The 21982-nt window shown below is 46.0% G+C and overlaps 1 protein-coding gene across 29 annotated transcripts in view; it reads left to right on the top strand.

The window, feature by feature from the left end:
- NRXN1 (neurexin 1) overlaps positions 1-21982 on the top strand; it is a 1024248-nt gene that overhangs the window by 460830 nt on the left and 541436 nt on the right. For all 29 annotated transcript variants that reach the window (XM_081188376.1, XM_081188372.1, XM_081188367.1 and 26 more), the window contains 2 exons: positions 4166-4604; positions 18137-18520. In XM_081188376.1, coding sequence (XP_081044502.1) covers positions 4166-4604; positions 18137-18520 — 823 coding nt within the window. The remainder of the gene's footprint in view (positions 1-4165; positions 4605-18136; positions 18521-21982) is intronic.

Here is a 21982-nt window from a genome sequence, read left to right as displayed (position 1 = left end):
TTGTTGGCTTCCATCTGTATCAAGGAAATGATGGAAGAGTGCTCCTTTGCAGGTAAAGTCAAACAGTTGGAGAGTTACAGCGCTTGCTGTGGCAGTGCAGACCAAGGCAGAAGAGACATGTTTTATTGCAGCTGGGGCAGATGAAGGAGTCCAGTTGTGCTGCTGCAAATGCATCATGGTGTTTCTTCTCTCTGCACTCCTCCCAGCAGCCATTCCTTCTCTGGTCACTGTTGGGGATACACAACCTGACTGCCTCCAGGCATTGCTGTCATCTACATGGCAGGGTTGCCAGCCTTCATGTCACATTCGCAGACGTATTTGTAACACAGAGTTGGTCTGCCATTAAGTGGGTGAACAACAAGGCCACTTTTATTGCATTCTAGCTAAAGGGTTGACAGGTGTTGAAGATGTGGAGAGATCCCGTCCTTCCTCTTAGTTTCAGGGATGGTGAGCGGGTTCTAGGACACATAGGAACTTAGGAAATTGAATCTGTTCAGGTATGTATTGCCAAAGGCTGGCCATGGGTCCCCAAGTTTTCAAATAGGGTTCCTTCTCAGCCTTACCTCAAGATGCCAGGGATTGTTTCTGCAGAGAAAGGGTAGCATCTTTATCACTGAGCTGTGGCTCTCAGTGTGAATTGGTATATACGATGGTTGGCTGGCATTGCATCAACTCTGTTTTTTGGCTGTTTTATTTTTCATGGCTTTATTTGTTGTATTTTACCTTGTCGAGTTGCTTTGAGGCTTTTTATTTTGGCTAAACAGACTGATACGTTTAATTGATAGTACAGTGGAACCTCGGTTGTCGAACGCTTCTGAAGTTGAACGCTTCAGAAGTCAAATGTCAGCAACCTGGAAGTGAAGCATCTAGATCAAGGGAAGTAATAGTGCCACTTTATTCTGCTCTGGTCAGACCTCACCTAGAGTACTGTGTCCAGTTCTGGGCACCACAATTCAAGAAGGACACTGACAAACTGGAACGTGTCCAGAGGAGGGCAACCAAAATGGTCAAAGGCCTGGAAACGATGCCTTATGAGGAACGGCTAAGGAAGCTGGGCATGTTTAGCCTGGAGAAGAGGAGGTTAAGGGGTGATATGATAGCCATGTTCAAATATATAAAAGGGTGTCACATAGAGGAGGGAGAAAGGTTGTTTTCTGCTGCTCCAGAGAAGCGGACACGGAGCAATGGATCCAAACTACAAGAAAGAAGATTCCACCTAAACATTAGGAAGAACTTCCTGACAGTAAGAGCTGTTTGACAGTGGAATTTGCTGCCAAGGAGTGTGGTGGAGTCTCCTACTTTGGAGGTCTTTAAGCAGAGGCTTGACAACCATATGTCAGGAGTGCTCTGATGGTGTTTCCTGCTTGGCAGGGGGTTGGACTCGATGGCCCTTGTGGTCTCTTCCAACTCTATGATTCTATGATTCTATGAATGCTTTTCGAACGCACCTCGGAAGTTGAATGGCTTCTGAGGCGCGTTTCTCCATTTTTTCAATGGATTTTGCTGGCCGGCAATTGCGCCTCAGTTGTTGAACGTTTTGGAAGTCGAACGGTCTTCCGGAATGGATTACATTCAACAACCGATGTTCTACTAACAGTATACACACTTTATTGTTAGAGAGTTTTGTTTTTAAATGGATGTGTATACCAGTGTTCCAGAGAACTTGAGTCACAAGTCTAACAAAACATACAATAAGTAATATACTGTGAATGACCCTTCCCAAAGCAATGGCCCTCCCCAGACCATGTTCTCCACAAGCAAAGGACCACAGCATTATTTAGAGAGCAATTGTGTGCACGAGAAGCAGGCATAAAGTTACAGCAGAACTAAACCCCATTCAGCAGCTGGGCTGCTGCTCTGTCAAAGCTTGGCAGAAGGAAAGCAATCCTTTTAAAAGTGTTCTAGGCCAAGTCATGTGATCAAGCTAAATGGCCTTAGGATCCAGCCTAAGTTTTCCCTCACTGCCCCCCCCCCCCGCAACACCCAGTCTGGCTGAGCCCCGGCTGACCTGCGATGAGCAGATTATAATGGCGCATCTTTGGCGGAGCTGAGTTAGGGTGTTACCTGGTGGCAGCAAACCAGTCGTGGCTTATTTGCTAGCAAAATCAACTGTGCAGGAATAGGTCCATTGTAGCTATAGGAGGGACGCGGGTGGCACTGTGGGTTAAACCACAGAGCCTAGGACTTGCCGATCAGAAGGTCGGTGGTTCGAATCCCTGTGACGGGGTGAGCTGCCATTGCTCGATCCCTGCTCCTGCCAACCTAGCAGTTTGAAAGCATGTCAAAATGCAAGTAGATAAATAGGTACCGCTCCAGCGGGAAGGTAAATGGTGTTTCCGTGTGCTGCTCTGGTTCGCCAGAAGCGGCTTAGTCATGCTGGCCACATGACCCAGAAGCTGTACACCAGCTCCCTCGGCCAATAAAGCGAGGTGAGCGCCGCAACCCCAGAGTTGGTCATGACTGGACCTAATGGTCAGGGGTCCCTTTACCTTTAGCTATAGGTCTACAGGCCAGAATTTGTTACACGGATAGGTTTGATCGTGTAGAGAATTTTGTCTTGGTGGGAAGTACAGTGACAGCTTTTCAGCAGTCTATATGAAGGGACATGGCATGTTCACCAGCCCTACAATAGTGCTGCGAATTGCAGGACATTATTTTTTGTGGTGGCTTCACATCCATGGAACTCCTTGCCTGTTGTCACCCACAAGTGCACCATAACGCCAGTATTTTTAGAAAGCTGCTTCTAGCGGCTCTGTAGGGAATGATTTGCTGCTGTTTTTATATTCCTCATTTTATCAAACTATCCATTTGAATGGAGTTTCAGGGGGCACTATTTTATTTTGCTGCGGTCGGTATGCTCTGCTTTTAGTATATAAGGTGCTTTGAAAGAATTCTTATTTGGGAAGGCGATATATACATGTTTTAAAAGGGCTCAAGCTTCTCATAGGTATGGATTATGTGTATTGAGCAAAAGGTGAGCTTAGATGTGCAGAGGATTTATTCAGATTACTCAGATTTTATGTTACAAAGCCATTCTTTTTTACTTGTGGGGTCCCCCCCCCAAAAAAAGCTGCCAAAATGCCTATTTATTTTTGTTATGCACGATAATTTGGAATAAATTATTACCACAGCATTCAGGGTATTAGCATAACTTATAGAGAACAAAGATAAAACATAGGTAAAACAACTCATTACAATATTTTTAATCAATTTTGAAAAATGCTCATGACCCAATGATATGCAGTCTTCCTCTGAAATCCCATTGAGGTTGTCTTAATTTGCTTCTGCTTGTCTGTATGCTTTCCTCCCAGTGCCCACAAACTCTGGGCAATGGCAGGGTAGGAAGAGATCTTACTACATCAAGGTTCTTTGAGGGTGATGTTCTACCAACGCACAAGCATTTTATATACTTCAAAACAGCTACCAAGGCTTTTGGATAGTTATTGGGACCAATTGCATGAGGCAGAGAGAACCTATGTATACAGAACAACAAATGCACAAAGGGCTCCTGTGCTTATGGGGTGTTGAGGGTGAAATACTCTCAACATAGCTGTTGTATAAGAAATTGCAGCCTTTTATAGGGGGGTGGGAATAAGGGAGTGAAACCAGTACATACAGTGGTACTTTGGTTTTTGAGCATAATCCGTTCTGGAAGTCCATTCGATTTCCGAAACCTGTCTGACTTCCAAGGTGTGTTCGAAAACTGAGGCATTTACTTCTGGGTTTTTGGCGTTCAAGTTCCCAAACATTTGGCTATGGAGGCGTTCGAAAACCAAGGTACTATTGTACTTCCATCATTGCAGGATGGAGGGAAGAAGGTGGGAGCTGAAATATACCTCAATGGATGGTTGGATGATGGTCAAAGGATTGGAAGACTCAAAGAAACTTTGCTGAGGTTTGACACCAAACTGCAGCATCGAAACTGTAGCGAGAACGTCTGAGATGCATGCAGACTTTTAAAGTCTGGATGCAGGACACAACTTGAGGAGTGGGGAGAGGGCAACGTGGATATTTAACGTGGATCTTCATAAGTGTGTGGCTGGTCCTGATAACATGAGGTTTTGTAAAATGTGTGCAGCTTTTATTAATTTTAAAAATGGAATAAACATTCATTCTTGCTTCTACAGTCAAAATCATTCCAGTAACTGCTATTCTTTGCTTGCAGGTTGTATACAAAAACAACGATGTAAGGCTGGAACTGTCTCGACTTGCCAAACAAGGAGATCCTAAGATGAAGATCCACGGTGTGGTAGCATTTAAATGTGAAAATGTGGCAACCTTGGATCCAATCACTTTTGAAACACCAGAATCTTTTATCTCTTTGCCAAAGTGGAACGCCAAGAAAACGGGCTCGATATCGTTTGATTTCCGCACCACCGAGCCGAATGGGCTGATACTTTTTAGCCACGGCAAACCGCGGCATCAGAAAGATGCTAAACACCCACAAATGGTCAAAGTTGACTTCTTTGCCATTGAGATGCTTGATGGCCACCTCTACCTGCTGCTGGACATGGGTTCTGGTACGATTAAAACAAAAGCTTTACAAAAGAAGGTGAATGACGGTGAATGGTACCATGTTGACTTTCAAAGAGACGGACGATCTGGTAAGTTTGGGTTTACCCTTCTGTGCATTGTAGACAAAATAGCAAGGGCGTCGTGTGTTGCAATTGCCATTGCAATATAGTGACAACCTTTGACGTCATTATGACAGGTGCAGGTGCAGCATCAAAAAACAGCACCCCTGAATCTCAGTCTCTCTCCCTCCTTGGTAATGTCTTACTGTACTCCCACATTTCCTTGTCCCTGCAGGCAGGACCTAGTGCAATGGAAGATGGCCAGGGAGACTTGGAACTTGTAGCACTAGTCATTGGCTGGAAGGAGGAAGACAAGAGATAGAACTCCTCTTTCCAGCGACAGCCATTTGTTTGCTGCAGAGCCTTTTTCTCTCACCCCGCTTGCAATTGATTTGGCTTTGGCAATTAATCCAAAAAGCTATTAGTTAGAAGAATATGTTAGTCTGTGTTGCAATATTTCTCCTAACAACGACAGTGCGCTCCCAAGCCAAGTTTCTGCTAAGTGTAAAATGGAATGTGGTGATATATAACCATTGTGCTGCATAATAGGACTGCAATTTATGACATCACAGTGTTCTTGGAATTTATAGTGTGAAGGCCAAATTGCATGTGATGGACGGATCCAAGGTTCTCCTCGCTGGTAGAATGTTAAAGAAAAGGCTTTAATAAAGAGTGGCTGAAATAAAGGAGAGAGGATGAAATAAAGAGTGAATGACTGACAGGCAGGAGAGGTGTCTTAACCTTCCCTTCTTGATATTTTATTCCCACTTAAGATTGCCTCCCCAAATGGCTTTTCCACTCCTGGGAGAAAACACTTGGGCTCCTTGATTTACCCTTCTCTTCTTTTACTTTACTTTTTCCTGCCACTCTGCGTATCTTAGATGGTATGTCTGCAGCTAGAACCCGTGTTCTTCAATTTCTTATACAGTACCTGGAATTCTGGGGCAACAACAGCACAGGCTTGTATATGACTAAATTATGCTCAGAGCAGACCCATTGAAATTAATGTGTTGTATTCAACACAGTGCTACGGAGTGGGTGCAAGCATTTCTGCTTCTTTGCCTGACTGATGTCCTGGAGCAGACTGGGGTTTTTTGAGGCCTTGTTGTACTAGTGGGAACCTAGAATAAGGATTTTGACAGCCTCACTCAGCATTTTGACCACACAGTGGTACCTCGGGCTAAGTACTTAATTTGTTCCGGAGGTCTATTCTTAACCTGAAACTGTTCTTAACCTGAAGCACCACTTTAGCTAATGGGGCCTCCTGCTGTCGCCGTCCCACCGGAGCACGATTTCTGTTCTCATCCTGAAGCAAAGTTCTTAACCTGAAGCACTATTTCTGGGTCAGCAGAGTCTGTAACCTAAAGCGTATGTAACCCGAGGTACCACTGTACTTATACCTGATAGATTACAGAGAACTCTAGGGTCTGCGTCTTCTGCTGGATATGTATTGACCCTGGAGAAACTTCAGGTCATATGCTATAGGCTTGTCCTATCAGAATTCCACTCTGCAAATGCTTTGGAAGGCTTAGATGACTAGCCAGGAATCTAGACAATAACTTTATTGTCTCCTTCCAACAAGAACAGAATGGCAACAGAAAACTCCTGATTCTCCATGCCACCCCCCCCCCCTCCGCCCCTGGCATACAACTGAGTCCAGTGCCATCAAGTGGCTAAACTATATAATGACACAATTTAGGCTAAATCTACACAGCTATAAAAAAACCTCTCTGAAAACGCTGTGCAGAAAGCCGTTGTAAAGCTCACAGTTGAAAATATCACCCAGTTACGATTTCAGCTCTACAGCGCCATTTGGTGTCACAGTGTTATAACGCATTTATAACACTGCATTTTGGCTAATGTAGCTGAATCCTGGATAGTAGAATAGCAAACAAGCTTTGTTACCAATACGGCCATCATATGTTCATCTCTTCCCCTAATTTGGAAAGAACACATCATCTCTGTATGGGGATATATGTCAAAAACAGTAGCTGTTGCAAGCTGCTTTGAAAGCTAAACACTTTGCCCTCTAGCACTGGAAATCATCAACGCCACACATTTCAAAACCTTGACAGGGAACCTTCTGTGGCTTACAGTGAAATAGCATATATAGCTTTTAATTGCTGTGAGGCTAGCACCAATTTCAGCGGGATCTGACCAAAACTCTCAGAGCATGTTTGTTCATTTGTTTTGTATTTCCAGGCATCTCAATTGGCTCACCACACCTTCTCTTCATCCCTGTTTTATCTTCTATTTTTGCATTTCCTTCTCTCTTACTCTCTCTCTCTCTTACTGTGCTTCTCATTCCTCCCACCTGCTACTTCTTCTGAGTTTGGGTCATGGCAGGATGCTGAGTTAGGTTTTGGGAGGATGGGTGCTGCTGTTGTTCGTTTGCTTTCTCTTAAGAAAGCATTGATAAACCCCACATGAACTCCAAAACTACAAAGAGCATTATAGTAGGGTTACCAGATGTCCCTGTTTCCTGGGGAAAGTCCCCAGATTTGCGAATAAGTCCCTGGACAAATTCCATCCCCAGAATGTCCCTGGATTTCATCTAATGTCCCCAGGAAACGCAGGATGATCTCCGCAGGCAGCTGGATCTCCGCAGGCAGCTGGATCTCCTAACAGATGATCTCCGCAGGCAGCTGGATCGAGGCGGGTCGGGGCTGCTGATTCTTCTAGATCTGTCAGCAGCCTTTGACATGGTCGATCACGAACTCCTGGACCACCGCCTTGCCGACGTGGGGATCCAGGGCACAGTCCTTCAATGGCTGCGCTCGTTTCTCTCTGATCGGGGACAGAGGGTGGCGCTTGGGGGGGGGGGAATTGTCATCGCGCCACTCCTTGGTGTGTGGAGTGCCTCAGGGTGCGATTCTCTCCCCGATGCTTTTTAACATCTTTATGCGCCCCCTCGCCCAGCTTGTCCGGAGTTTTGGGCTGGGTTGCCATCAGTATGCTGATGACACCCAACTCTATCTGTTGATGGATGGCCATCCTAACTCGGCCCCAGACACACTGACCAGATGTCTGGAAGCTGTGGCTGGATGGTTACGTGGGAGCCGGTTGAAGTTAAATCCTTCGAAGACAGAGGTCCTCTGGCTGGGGCGGGACGATATGGGATTCAGGGGGCAACTCCCATCTCTTGCGGGGGTGCAATTAGTGCCAGCACTGTCCGTTAAGAGTTTGGGTGTAATCTTCGATACCTCCCTCTCTATGGAGGCGCAGATTACAGCTATAACAAAGGCGGCATTTTTCCATCTCCGCCAAGCTAAGCAGTTGGCTCCTTACCTCTCTCGCCCTGACCTAGCCACTGTGATCCATGCGACGGTCACCTCCAGACTGGATTATTGTAACTCGCTCTACGTGGGGCTGCCCTTGAGACTGACCCAGAAACTCCAGCGGGTGCAGAATGCCGCGGCGAGACTCCTTATGGGGTCTTCGCTGCGAGATCACATTCATCCGGTACTATACCAGCTGCACTGGCTCCCGGTGGAGTACAGGATCAGGTTTAAGGTGCTGGTTTTAACCTTTAAAGCCCTATACGGCCTAGGACCCTCGTACCTACGGGACCGCCTCTCCTGGTATGCCCCACAGAGAAACCTACAGTCTGCAAATAATAACACCCTCAAGGTCCCAGGCCTCAGAGAGGTTAGGCTGGCCTCAACTAGAGCCAGGGCCTTCTCGGCTGCGGCTCCAACCTGGTGGAACGCTCTGTCACAAGAGACCAGGGCCCTGCGGGACCTGACATCTTTCCGCAGGGCCTGCAAGACAGAGTTGTTCCGCCAGGCCTTTGGTCAGGGCGCAGCCTGACTCCCTCCTCTGGCAACCTGCACAGAATTTTGCTTAATCGGTTGCCATCAATTTGATTTTAACTAATTTTTATAATGAAATATTTTTAGAATCTGTGATTATTTGATTGTTTATTTGATTGTTGTTATCCGCCCTGAGCCCGGCTCGGCTGGGGAGGGCGGGATATAAATAAAATTCATTATTATATTATTATTAGGAGTGGTGGTCTCAGCAGCCCGGAGCAGTTGGCTCTGGCTGGCTTCAGGAGCTGCTCGGAAGTCCCCATGTGATGGTGGTGCAGGGACTCTAAGATGCAGCTTCCGGGCTGCCTCCACCTTCCCTGACCCCAGCAACTAAGCTGTGAAGGGAGGCTTCATGCTGCCTATCAGAGCTTGTGTGCAAGCAGGAGGGGGCAGAGATCTCTCAGTTAGGCAATGGGAAGCCTCCCTTCCCAGCTAAGGGATCCCCATCACCTCCTGCTTGCACGCAAGTAGGAATGGGATTGGGGCTGCTCCAGTGGGAAGGGAGGCATTGCACTGCCTGAGAGATCCCTGCCCCCTCCTGCTTGCACGCAAGTAGGACTGGGATTGGGGATGCTCTGATGGGGAGGCATCACGCTGCCTGAGCCTCGCTGCTACTCTTGGCCCTCCTTCTCCACCTTCAATGCCTGACCCACCACCAAAGAACCAACAACTCAAGGGCTGCCCAGGCTCATGGAGAAAGGAGATAAGAGCCTCGGAGGAAGGGGAAACATGGTGGTTGAGGTCAAGGCAGCAGCCGCCCCTCTTTCACCGCCATCACTGAAGCATCAACATCCCAAACATGTAGTATTTATTTATTTAAAGTGTTCCCAGATTAACGGAAAAAAAATCTGGTACCCTTACATTATAGTGCCTTTAAAGACTGTTTTTTAAAAGGATGTTATGGCATGAGGTGTTGTGGGAAAGAGCCAATATTCTTTAAAGCACCCTGGCAATCTTAGATCTAAACCATAGTTTAGTGTTGCATGCATAAACTTGCTTCTCCCTTTGCCATCTCCTGGCATGACTTCTTTCAACCAAACCACAGGGTTGTTTCACTCCACTCACCTTACATAGAAACCAAGGTTAGGTTTAACAAGGGATGGAAGAAGAATTACAGTATGCAACACTAAACTTTGGTTTTGTATTAGTTCTGCTTTTGCTGAAAAAGACTAAGGGAAGTTTGGGCCATCACACCCTAGTGTTAGTAACGTCCAAAAATTTATTTAGTCTTTTACAGCAAAATGAACAAACACAGCTACTTTTCTGAAATTTGTCAGGCTTCAGTTAAGAGTATCCACAAGAGCTGTTGCAGGCTCAATGTTTGCACCTAACTGCGCACTTTCCTGAACCCTGTTATGAATTACCAATCTGTTTCTTGCTGATCTACGTGCTGTGTCTCTTGTGACGTTTTACTCTTGCATATCTCTAGCTAGCCTGAAAATCCACTACGGAGTGGTGCCCATAGATAAGAAAAAGCTGTGACATGTCTAAATAAGATTTCTTAATTTCCTTAACTCTTGGTTGCTAGGTCAGCAAGCATGTTGAATTATTCCCCCCTCCCCATTTTGCAATCGTTTCCGTCTTTCTGACCATTCCAGTAATTTGTAATATTGTTCCACGTTACAGGATGAAGAGTCTTCTGCTTGAAATTTGATCCATTTTAGCCAAACACTTAAATCTTATTTACTTCAATACTAGAATAACTCAGAGAACAGCTGAATATTCTTCGGCAACCTTTAAATGTCACCTCAGGGCACTCAAACTGGTGCAGAATTGCTCAGTCTGATACCACTCAGGCAATGTCAGAAGCTCCAAGTCTGTAACTTGGTTTCTTACATCACCACTGTTGCTGCAGGTCCCCAGAAGGGCAACACCAGAGTTGTTCCAAATGTTCATGAAGTTTGCTATTTTTGATCTGAAAGCTGCCGCTTTTTGGAGGATGAAAGGTTCTTAAACAAAGCAAAAAACCTGTTCATCTGCTCATTTTCCCTTGCCTATTTACAGTTCCCGTGATCTGCTTGAGTGCCATTCCCCCCCCCCCCTTTTGAAAACAAGTGTCCTCATTGCATGGTCCTCAGCTGTAGAGTCCATAGTGAAAACAGAATCATAGAATTGTAGGCAGTGCTATTTTTCTAGAAAAAGAAATACTGGAACTCACCATGAACTCTTCCCTTGTTCTCTTACAATGGCAATGGCGGCCACTTGAAAGGCGCTGGAACTGAGTTCTACTCAGTTCCAGCTGAAAAAAGCGCTCATTGTAAGGTTAGAATGGATTCTGAGGGTAATCTAGTCCAACCCCCTGCAGTGTAGGAATCACAATCACATGACTGTGTCATAGTTTGCATAGCCAGTCAGATTGGACTACGTGATTAAATCATCAGGGGCAATAAATATTTTCAGTTGATGGCTGCATTCTTTTCTGAAAACATTCCAAGGAGTAGATGTCAGGGTTCGGAAGAGTCAGAGGCAAAAGTGTGCAAAGTAGCAAAAGTGAACTTTTCCAAGGACATAATCCATCCAAGAAAAAAACGGTGTGAAGCATGGCCAGTGATGGGTATGGCCTGGAGAGACTTCTGACGGTCATATAAAGAGGGCTGGAAGGCCATATTCAACCCCCAGCCTGAGGTTCCACATCACAGAATTGTAGAGTTGAAAGGGACCCCAAGGGTCATTGGTCTTGAAAGACCTACACTGGCTCCCAGTACGTTTCGGAGCACAGTTCAAAGTTTTGGTGCTGACCTTTAAAGCCCTAAACGGCCTCGGTCCAGTATATCTGAAGGAGCGTCTCCACCCCCATCGTTCTGCCCGGACACTGAGGTCCAGCGCCAAAGGCCTTCTAGTGGTTCCCTCACTGCAAGAAGCCAAGTTACACAGAACCAGGCAGAGGGCCTTTTTGGTAGTGGCGCCCGCCCTGTGAAACGCCCTCCCACCAGATGTCAAAGAGAACAACAACTACCAGACTTTTAGAAATCATCTGAAGGCAGCCCTGTTTAGGGAAGCTTTTAATGTTTGATTTTAATATTTTGTTGGAGGCCGCCCAGAGTGGCTGGGGAGGCCCAGCCAGATGGGCAGGGTATAAATAATGAATTATTATTATTATTATTATTTATTATTATTATTATTATTATTATTATTATTATTATTATTATTATCATCATCATCATCATCATCATCATCATCATCATCTAGTCCAGCCCCCTGTAATGCAGGAATCGCAGCTACAGAATCCCAGAGAGATGACCATGGAGATTAAAACCTCCAAGGATGCAGCACCCACCACCTTTCAAGGTGGTCCATTCCACTGTCTCTTCATGTCAGAAAGTTCTTCCTGATGTTTAGTTGGAATCTCATGTCTTGTAACGTGAATCCATCGGATCAGAACCTACCCTTGGGAGAAGCAGAAAACAAGCTTTCTCCATCTTCCAGATATCCAGATGGCTATCGTATCACCTCTCAGTCTCCTCTTCTCCAGGCTAAACATGCCCAGCTCCTTCAACCTCTCCTCATAAGACTTGGTTTCCAGACCCTTGATCTTCTCAGTTGCCCTCCTCTCCACACTTGTCAATATCCTTCTTCAACTGAGGTGCCCAGAATCTCTGGCCTAAACGTTGTGGTGGCACAGGCGAATAAATAGAAAAACCCAAATACCGCTAAGATCTAACACTGCATACCAGACAGGAGCTGTGCATGTTTAGGTAAAGGTAAAGGGACCCCTGACCATTAGGTCCAGTCGCGGATGACTCTGGGGTTGCGGTGCTCATCTCGCTTTATTGGCGGAGGGAGCCGGCGTACAGCTTCCGGGTCATGTGGCCAGCATGACTAAGCCACTTCTGGCGAACCAGAGCAGCGCACGGAAACACCATTTACCTTCCCGCCAGAGCGGTACCTATTTATCTACTTGCACTTCATGCTTTCGAACTGCTAGGTTGGCAGGAGCAGGGACCGAGCAACGGGAGCTCACCCCATTGCGGGGATTCGAACTGCCGGCCTTCTGATTGGCAAGTCCTAGGCTCTGTGGTTTAACCCACAGTGCCACCTGTGTCCCTATTGTGCATGTTTATCATAGAGCAATTTCATACAGATGTCTTGTATTTGTTTACCGCTAGGTAGTTCATCTGGGCCAAATTCAAACCACTAGGAAGAATCCTCCATTTGCAGATCAGCAGTTTAGAGAATTTTGCAGCAGTGCTTAATAAAGAGAATAAGTACAGAGAATAAGGGGGAGGGGTGTGGCAGCTGAGCCCTGTCTCCTATCTCTGCTTTTGAAACAGATCACAACCGACGAGAGGAGCTTCAGAAGTACATTTAGGCAGGGATGTCTTGGCTGTAGTAAGGAGACTTTTGAAAACTAAATTGCTGAGATAATGAACATGATTCAAGATGCTCATTAACACATACCTATGGGAAATGTTCTGCTGTTGCAGTACTACCAACCTTGCAGTGAAAGCAGAGGGAGGAGGCAAAGGAAGGCGGCTGGAATCCCAGCAAAAGCAAACTGCAAAGGCATTTTGCTCTCTGCGGGTTTTGCAACACGCCACGTCTGCATTAATAACGGTGTTGTGGGGCTGGCATGTCATTTGAATGTTTAGTTAATCTCGTGGGCATATTGGAGAAACAACCATGCAAGGGTTTTCCCCCTAAACCAGCTACCGTTCACCCCCTTTCGGAAAACTACCGTTACACATCGGAACAGGAGGGGAAAGTTATTATTATTGTCAAACTCCAGTTGTGCATGGCAGTGTAAACCAGATTGTATCAGCGGTTTTTCGCGGCTAAGCCAGCATTTAAGGGCTAAGGAGTCATTGAGATTTTGAATTAAAGTCAGAGTTCCAGTATAAGCGCTGGAAATTACAGGGGTAGGAAAAGGCACATGCCTGTCTCCGGAGTATATAATTAGAGGTTTAGAGTAATCACACTCTCACTCGGAGCAGCACTTTGCAGATATCCATTTCAAGCCACTGGGGTGGAGCGTGTCCCCCTCCCCACCATCCCTTATGCCATCTAGGAGTCGCTGCAGTTATTCACTGCAGTTTTAAGTAACGAAAGACGTTTAATGGATTGCCCTTGCTTTCTAGGGATAAACAACCCTTTGGGTGGTTTCCAGGCTAGCTACACGCCTCTTAGAGTAGAAAGTCCTAGGGAGGGAATGCAATGTCATGAGATTATGCTTATTCTGTCAGCAAAAACATTTCTGCTTGCCTGGTGGGGATGGTATCCCCTCTTCTCCCCTGTGTGCTGTTCTAGGGGTTCGCCTGACCCCCACCAAGAGCTGATGGGGAGCACAAAAGAGGAAAAGTGGAAGCTCCACTGTGTTAGCAGTGCTGGCTTCCACTAGTGCAACTGCTTGGTCATATCTGTCCCATAGAATCCAAAGACACCTCTGGAGAGGTGTTTTGTGCAAGGGATGTAGCCAGCATGGCTGAGCTACCAGAGGGAGACAGAAGCAAGTGGGCTCCCACTGCAGGTTCAAGGCCCCTGCTGTCATACAAGTGTTTGGCTTGAGGAAGCATTGCTCAATGATTTAGACAGAGTCACGAATTCTGAAGTGGCCCTTCAGCAGTGTTTCAGCGAGTTACTGGAAGTTCAGATCCACACATTCCTCTAACACATATAATAATAATAATTTATTATTTATACTCCGCCCATCTGGCTGGGCTTCCCCAGCCACTCTGGGCGGCTTCCAACAAAATATTAAAATACAGTAATGCATCAAACATTAAAAGCTTCCCTAAACAGGGCTGCCTTTAGATGTCTTCTAAAAGTTTGGTAGTTGTTTTTCGTTTTGACATCTGGTGGGAGCGTGTTCCACAGGGCAGGTGCCACTACCGAGAAGGCCCTCTGCCTGGTTCCCTGTAACTTGGCTTCTCACAGTGAGGGAACCACCAGAAGGCCCTCGGTGATGGATCTCAGTGTCCGGGCAGAACATGCCTCCCACTCCCTCCGCCTTGCCCACTCAATATGGCACCACTTCCTGTTTTTATAAAAACAAGATCTGGGTCCTAAGAAAGTCCCTACAAAAATGTTTCCGCCATTTTGCTGCTCCTCAGTCAGTCGGTTGCTGTATCTGAGTCCCTGTCCTGGCCTGGGAGTAGGAGTAGGCACCGGGAGGGAGGGGCACTGGAAGCTGAAGGATGGCCGAAGCCCCAGGACCACAAGACATGGAGGTGGTGACCCTGTGTCTGTGCTGGAGGCAGAGCTGGGTGCCTGCCAGAGGAATCTGGAATGGGAGAAGAAGCTGCACCTCAAAGCCCAGGCCAGAGTCCCTATTTTCATTCTGGCATGTTGGAGGATACACAGTGGTGGACAAGGCCACAGATTAAAGTAGGTGGAGTGAGCCATGTGAATGTTACCTTCATGCAGTGAAGCTACTTTTGACACACATTTCTCTCTAACATCCATCCAAGCAATCAAGGACTATTACTAGAGTTGAAGGACACATTCCAGACAGGCAAAAAACTCTCAAGGAAGGTGACATGAGGGAAGGCAGGGCCCGTGAAGGATGTGGCATAGCAATAGGGTTCCCCATCTTTAGTTTAAACCAGGGCTAGTCAACCTTTTTATACCTACCACCCACTAATGCATCTTTCTTGATGGTAACATTTTCTTACCAGTGCTTAATGGATGGAGGATTCAGCTTTTGCCATAAAACCCCCTACCGCCCCCACCTAGAATCCTGAATCCTGAATCACCCACTAGTGGGTGGTAGGGACCAGGTTGACAACCCCTGGTTTAGACCATGCAGGTTTGCTAGATCTGTGCTGAGAGGATTATGGGTTTGAATCCCATGGGATCTTTCATAGAGGGGAAACAGATCCTGTTCAGAAGGAAAGCCACTGCATAGCAGAATGTTTACTCTGTCAGGTCCAGTTCCTGGGCATCTTAAGGTTTTTTTCCTCCCTGAAAACTGTAGTATATTTTTGTGTTCTGCAGTCCGCAGCATGCACAATATGTTGTGGGAAAGGCTGCTTTGTTTTCATTTTATCTCTCTGCGCTTTCTTAGCAACATATAAAAAAGCAGATGTTACATGAGTGCAAAATGTACAGCATTCCCCAGGGAGTGTGTGAAAAAGTTGCATATAAGAACATACAAAGAACATATATGGTTCAGGCCATATGGGCAGTGTGTGGATCAACGGTAAATTAGATCAGAGGCTCCACCTGGCACTGCATGTTTCATAACATCAAAGGTTAAACATCCCTGTTTAAACACTGGAAGAAAATATTTAATTGGATGTACTTGTGAAGGAAAACCATGCTTCTGAAAACCAAGGATATCTAAGACCTTCTGCCTGCCCTTTACATTTCCCTCTCCTTTGTAAATAATGCTGATCTGTCATAGTCTGCTGGCAAGAAGCTGAGTCGCCAATTCAGAGTTAATTAAAATGTGAAACCTGGGACTCTAGAATTATATGATTTAATGTTTTGCCGTGGCAGCTTGGCAGTTTGCAGGACCTTAGAACTGAGCTTTGTGGTGCTTTGGCTTAGCAGAATGATAGGAACAAAAGAAGACCCTGCTGGATCAGGCCAGTGGTCCGTCTGCTCCTGCATTCTGTTCTCACAGTGGCCAGCCAAGATGCCTGTGGCAAACACAAGAGCAGGACCTGAACACAAGAGCACTCGTTCTACTTGTGAATCCTAGCAACTGGTGCTCAGAAGCATATTGCCTCCAGCAGTGGGTGTCGAACCTAACCACTGTTGCTAGTAGCAGCTGATAGCCCTGTTTTTAGTAATTTGTGATCTAATCTTAGGTCTTGTGAGGTCTTGCAAACATATTTGGTTCTAGTACAGGCAGGAAGCTATGCTTTTAGGAAGCATGTTTTAACTGGCAACAACATTGTTTAAACTGTGCACATGATAAGCAAAGTGTGGATGTGGTTTAAAATTTTGATGTCTTTTTTATATTTTTAATCTGTTGTCATGTGTGCCTAGTCTGTAGGATGAGCAGGCAGGGTTATAAATTTTAAATGAAAGGAGCCAAAAGGCAATCGAAAGCAAAGACTGTCCGTCCACCAGTGCCTTATAGCTGAACCATGCAATATTGATCATAGTGTACCCCCAAGCACAGAACAGATGCATTATGGAAATGTGCTTACACAGAGCAGATGAATACCCAGTCTTGCGTGTATGTTAGTGTTTATTTAATATTTACACTGTTTTCAAGCTGTGCTTTACATGTGGCGATCAGCCATTCCCTTTCTTGCTGCTCTGTTGGCCTGGCCTGGCCTGGCCTGCTCTCAAGGATCCCACGATTGGGCAAAGGGGCAGGATGGGGATAGGGAGCAAGACAGGCTAGTGGTTGCAGTACCATGGACAGCTACAAGCAAGCAACTCAGGGTAAACTGAACGCTTTATGCATCTGACACCATGTTGCACCTCCCAGGGTCAGGCTCTTCTCACATCCCCTTTTGAGAAACTGGTCAGTGGACTTCCCATTTCTGAGAGTTCTTCCAGGTGTGTTACCTGCAAAATTGCCAGGTTGGCATGAGGGTGCAGGCATTAACAACAGGTAGGATGGCAGGGAGGCTTAGTGTTGTGTTGTGTGCTGTGTAGTGGCAGAAGCGTCAGAGTGGCTGTGCTGCCATGTACCACAATGCTCCAAGCTTTCCACACCTCCACCTCTTCCTCTCGGGCAATGACCTGAAGTGTTGCGATGCCAAGGGGACAATGGAGCCCTACACAGCTGCTACTAGATGCAGGTGCCTGGTGTAGAAGGATCTGGCTCATCCGTGGGTGTGGGCTCCACAGGTCCTGCCTTGGCTGTTCCAGGCTTAAAGAGACCCTGGTGGGCAGGGCTTGGACTGCCGCCGGGTAGTCCTCTGATGCTTCAGGACTTAAATCTGCCATAATGGACTTGTTATGGGCAGACCCACCACCCAAGATGCAAATGGTGGCTAATGGATTCAGAGTCTTCTCCACAGTGAAACATTCTTTGGAAGAACCTCTCCTAGAGAGGTCAGGTTAATCCTTTTCCTCTCTGTGCACAGGAGGAGGGTGAAAACCTCCTTGGCTCGCTTGAAATGTATATCAGTTACCCTTGTTTTATATATGCAGTTGTACCCTTCTGTGCCACTGCTGTTTTCGCAGGTTGTAGGGCAGGGGGGTGGACTCGATGGCCCTTGTGGTCTATTCCAACTCTATGATTCTATGATTCTAGGGGTGTGCAAGAAACCCTTTTTATTTTATTTTTCTACTTTTTAAAGAGTTCCATTTGTTTCGTTTCCATTTCTTGAAATTGCATTCACACATTCAGTCATTAGTTGATTGATATTCCCCGATCCATTGATTGAAGCAGGAGACTCAGCCATTCCTCTGTGTGTTATTTTTCCCAAAGAAATGGCATGGAGTGTAAAGGCATGGTATCACCACTCTGGATCATCAGATATGCCCAATTTCAGGTCTAGTTTTATAAGCAAACAAACATGAACGGGAAAACTTTATACAATGCATTCATCTTTAATGCAAATTCCTTTTAATTGATTGCTATAACGATGAATTAAGAAGGCTCCATTTTCTCCATATGTGAGTTCTTTTGAAAAGTGTGCACTGTTATTAAACCTTTTTTTTATTTTCTTGTAATCCTTGTTCCTTCTGTGATTAAAAGTCATGTTGGGAGCATGGTTCTGTCCTAAAAGTGGGATATAAATGCAATTAATGAAGGGATAGAAGAAGGTTGTTAGTGAAAGTTGTGCATTTTTTTTCTCCATTGATGAGGAAAAAAACCTGAACACCTTGTGTTTTATTCCTAAACAGGTACCATTTCCGTCAACACTATGCGTACGCCATATACTGCACCTGGAGAGAGTGAGATCTTGGACCTAGATGACGACTTGTACCTTGGAGGCTTGCCGGAAAACAAAGCAGGCCTCGTCTTTCCAACAGAGGTCTGGACAGCGCTTCTCAATTATGGTTATGTGGGCTGCATTCGGGACCTGTTTATCGATGGCCAAAGCAAAGACATCCGCCAAATGGCAGAAATCCAGAGCACCTCTGGGGTGAAACCCTCGTGTTCGAGAGAAACAGCAAAGCCGTGCTTGAGTAATCCCTGCAGGAACAGTGGAGCTTGCAGGGACGGCTGGAATAGATACGTCTGTGATTGTTCCGGTACAGGCTATCTGGGCAGATCGTGTGAGAGAGGTAGGCCCATTCATTGACCTATTTGGTTAGAACAGGGATTCCCTTTTCCTTCACAGACAACATCAAAACTGCTGAGGGTCTTGATACTGATTGGCAGGTGAGAAACTAGCAGTGTGATGTAGCAGCAGCTACCACTACTGTGTTGTGTTGTGAAGGCTAATGTTAAGGGAATGGGTGGGAAGGCCCTGGTTTACATCTCAGAGAACCAACATGCACAACAGGGTTTGGCAACCTTCTCCAGCCCAGTGGTCACGTTTGGAATGTTGAGGATGCCATGGGTGCCAGTCACACAATGGCTGCTCTGGGGGAATGGCGTAATGACTGCCACAGCTCAAAACACAGAAAAGGAGGCTGCACAATAGTTCGGTCACTTCTTTCACCTGATCAGATACGTAGCAAGGTCAGGTGGTACCCGGCACAATTTTATTTATTTTTTGTCACACCCTCCCCACACACATCGACAGCTCAGGGTAGGCTTGGAAGAGACACCTCACAGGATTCTTGGGGTGTGTGCACTTTAAATGGGTTCATAGCCTGAAGTGACGGACATGAGGCAGGAGTTGATAATGCAGGTGAGCTGCGCACAGGTGAGCTGCAAGCAAGCTGCTAGCCAGCTCTGTGGAGGCTCCTTTTATTGACACAAATATGCAAACCCAGGCAGACACATTTTGGGCTGTGACCTTTACACATCTTCCAGTCCTGAGATCGTGGGGTGGTACAAAGTCATTTTGGCACCTGTTTCCACTGCGTCATTTTCCCCTTGCACAGTGTATGACGAAGGAGACAAAAGGTCTCAGAGACAAAGGTTACAGACAGGGCACCGCAGACTACTGAGACCGCAAAAGGTTAGACAGAGGGCACGATGTTCAAACAGCTGCGGCTTTGTCTGTGAGGGGGAGTGTGCCCCACACCCCAAGGTCATGCATGCAGGCAGACTGAGGCTGCCTGCAGGTGGGGAGTGTCCTCCCTCCAGACCCAGCAATCATCCCTACAGCAGCCAAAGAAAGGCAGAGATGCAGCAACACCCTATACACGCCCCATTTGCTGGGTTGCATGTGATCTCTTTGGAGACCTTGCCCAGCGCCGGAAAGAACTCCCTGTCTCCGGTGAAATGGAGTCTCTGGGAATACGAAGGCCGTGGCCCCGCTCTCCCATTTCCCTGCCCACCTGCCCAAGCCCCTTCTTGCTGCCTTACTCCATGCTGCCACCTTCTGTTCCCACGGCAAAACAAAACAAGCTCATCCTCTTCCTTCGTCTTTCTTTCTCTTTTTTTAATTTTTTTAAAAAGATATTTATTAAAGTTTCCAATTTTTTGCAAACAAAAAGAAAAAAGCAAACATAAAAAAGTTAAAAACACATAAATTTCACAACTTATTTTCTCATAACATATTTCCCTGACCTCCTCATACCTCCCCTTCTTGCATATCCAGTTCAAATTATTTGTCCAGCAAATCCATATCTCAAAGCATTACAGCTTTTAAAAAAAAAAGAAAAACAAGAAAACACCTTATTTTCTCTCCAACATCTTAGGTTATTATAACCTTAAATTCTTACTTATAAAAAGAAAACCATTTTATCATATTCCTTTGTACCATTACAGCTAGAAACCACTTAATTTCAATCCAACATCATTCAACATTCCTTAATTTTACAGTATTTTTGTAAATAGTCCTTAAATTTTTTCCAATCTTCTTCTGCCGACTCTTCTCCCTGGTCACGGATTCTGCCAGTCATTTCCGCCAGTCCCATACAGTCAATCAGCTTCATCTGCCATTCTTCCAAAGTGGACAAGTCTTGCATCTTCCAATACTTTGCAATAAGTATTCTTGCTGCTGTTGTAGCGTGCATAAAAAAAGTTCTATCCTTTTTTAACACCAACTGGTCGGCCATGCCCACTTCGTCTTTCTTTCTCAACCACATCTAAAGTGCTGATCCAGCCCGGATCCACTCACTGCATCCTGGAGAGTGTGCGCCTCTGGATGCAAAATAAGTTCCGGAATCAAGGGCTTTTTTGCCCTCTCCTGGGGATCTGTTGTCTCTCTTTGCTGTGGCTCTGTCCCTATAGGAAGCTCAACCTTGCCAGGCTAAGCGGAAAGGATTTCAGAGAGCAAACTCCTTCCCTCTCCCAAGTTAGGAGTTGGGGACCAACTGGTCATCCAACAGTCAAGAAGCATGATTTGTGGCAACCCCAAAGACTCCTCCCCCAACAAACCACCGCCTTTTCAACCAACCAGTGCAGCCCTTGTGAAAGGATGGAGTTAGCCGCATGGGTGCCCAGAGTGGTGGCCATGCCATGCACCCAGGGCAGCAGGGCAAGCTATGCATGGTGCCACCCTCACCACACCCCTTCCTACGCCCCTGCACCTGATCCATGAGTAAAAGGCACTTACATCAACCTTCACCATGCTGGCTGGCAGTCGCCCACAGAGAGAAGCTCTTCTGTGCTCAGAACAGAGAGGAAGGTGGGTGCCCAATCCTGGCATTTTGTGAAATGTGGGCATATTTACAGGAATGTTTTCGGTGTATGAGCAGCTGAACAAATAGGAGATGAGCAGGAAGAAGAAATAGCCTCTCACTGTGGGTTTTTTTGAGGGAATCTTTGCTTAGATCTTTCATGGGCACCATAGGAGCAGGCAGAGTGGAACCCACAATTATTATTATTCTTTTCTGGCGATGACTCATGGCCAAGTAAGATTGTCTTCCATGAACATGATCTTAGCACTGAGTCCGTAAGTGACTGTGGAGGCCAATTCTGAATCCACACCTCCTTCCACAGTGGGGACATTGGTTTCCGGGCGGGAGTTGATCACTGTGAGGGATTCCCAAACATGCCTTCCTCTTAGCACATTTCTCTTTTTTGTCCTGAGTTTGAGCATCTTCAAAGTCCATGAGGCCTTTGGTAAAGGTTGTTCTCCAACTGGAGCACTCACAGGCCAGTGTTTCCCAGTTGTCGGTGTTTAGACTATACTTTTAAAGATTTGCCTTGAGAGAGTCTTTAAACCTCTTTTGCTGCCCACCAGCATGGTGCTTTCCATTTTTAAGTTTGGAATAGGGTAGTTGTTTTGGAAGAGGATAATCAGGCATCCGAACAACTTGACCAATCCAACGAAGTTGATGTTGGAACCCACTAGTACCATGTTGGTGACCCCTGGCAGAATGACTAAGAAACTGAGGAATGAATCAGAACATTCAATTTCACTCTTTTCTGACCCTTTCCCCACATCCTACAATATCCTTTTGGAGGTGAGGTGACCAAAACTATACACAACAATCCAAATATGGTCACACCACACATTTGTGGTGTGATTGCAATATCAGCAGTTTTAATTTTAGTCCCTCAACAAAAGCTTTGTCAAAACAACAATAACCCACCTTCCTTATAAGCTTAGCACTAGTTAAGACCGAGCTTTCCATTTGTGCTGCTGTAAATGAAACATTATTCTGCAAAGGGAGTCCTTGTTT

This window comes from Podarcis bocagei, assembly GCF_964188305.1.
Source record: "Podarcis bocagei genome assembly, chromosome: 3".
NCBI classification, from domain to species: Eukaryota; Metazoa; Chordata; class Lepidosauria; order Squamata; family Lacertidae; genus Podarcis; species Podarcis bocagei.
The sequence above is the reverse complement of the archived record's forward strand: the minus strand, read 5'-3'. Positions and strand labels throughout refer to the sequence as shown.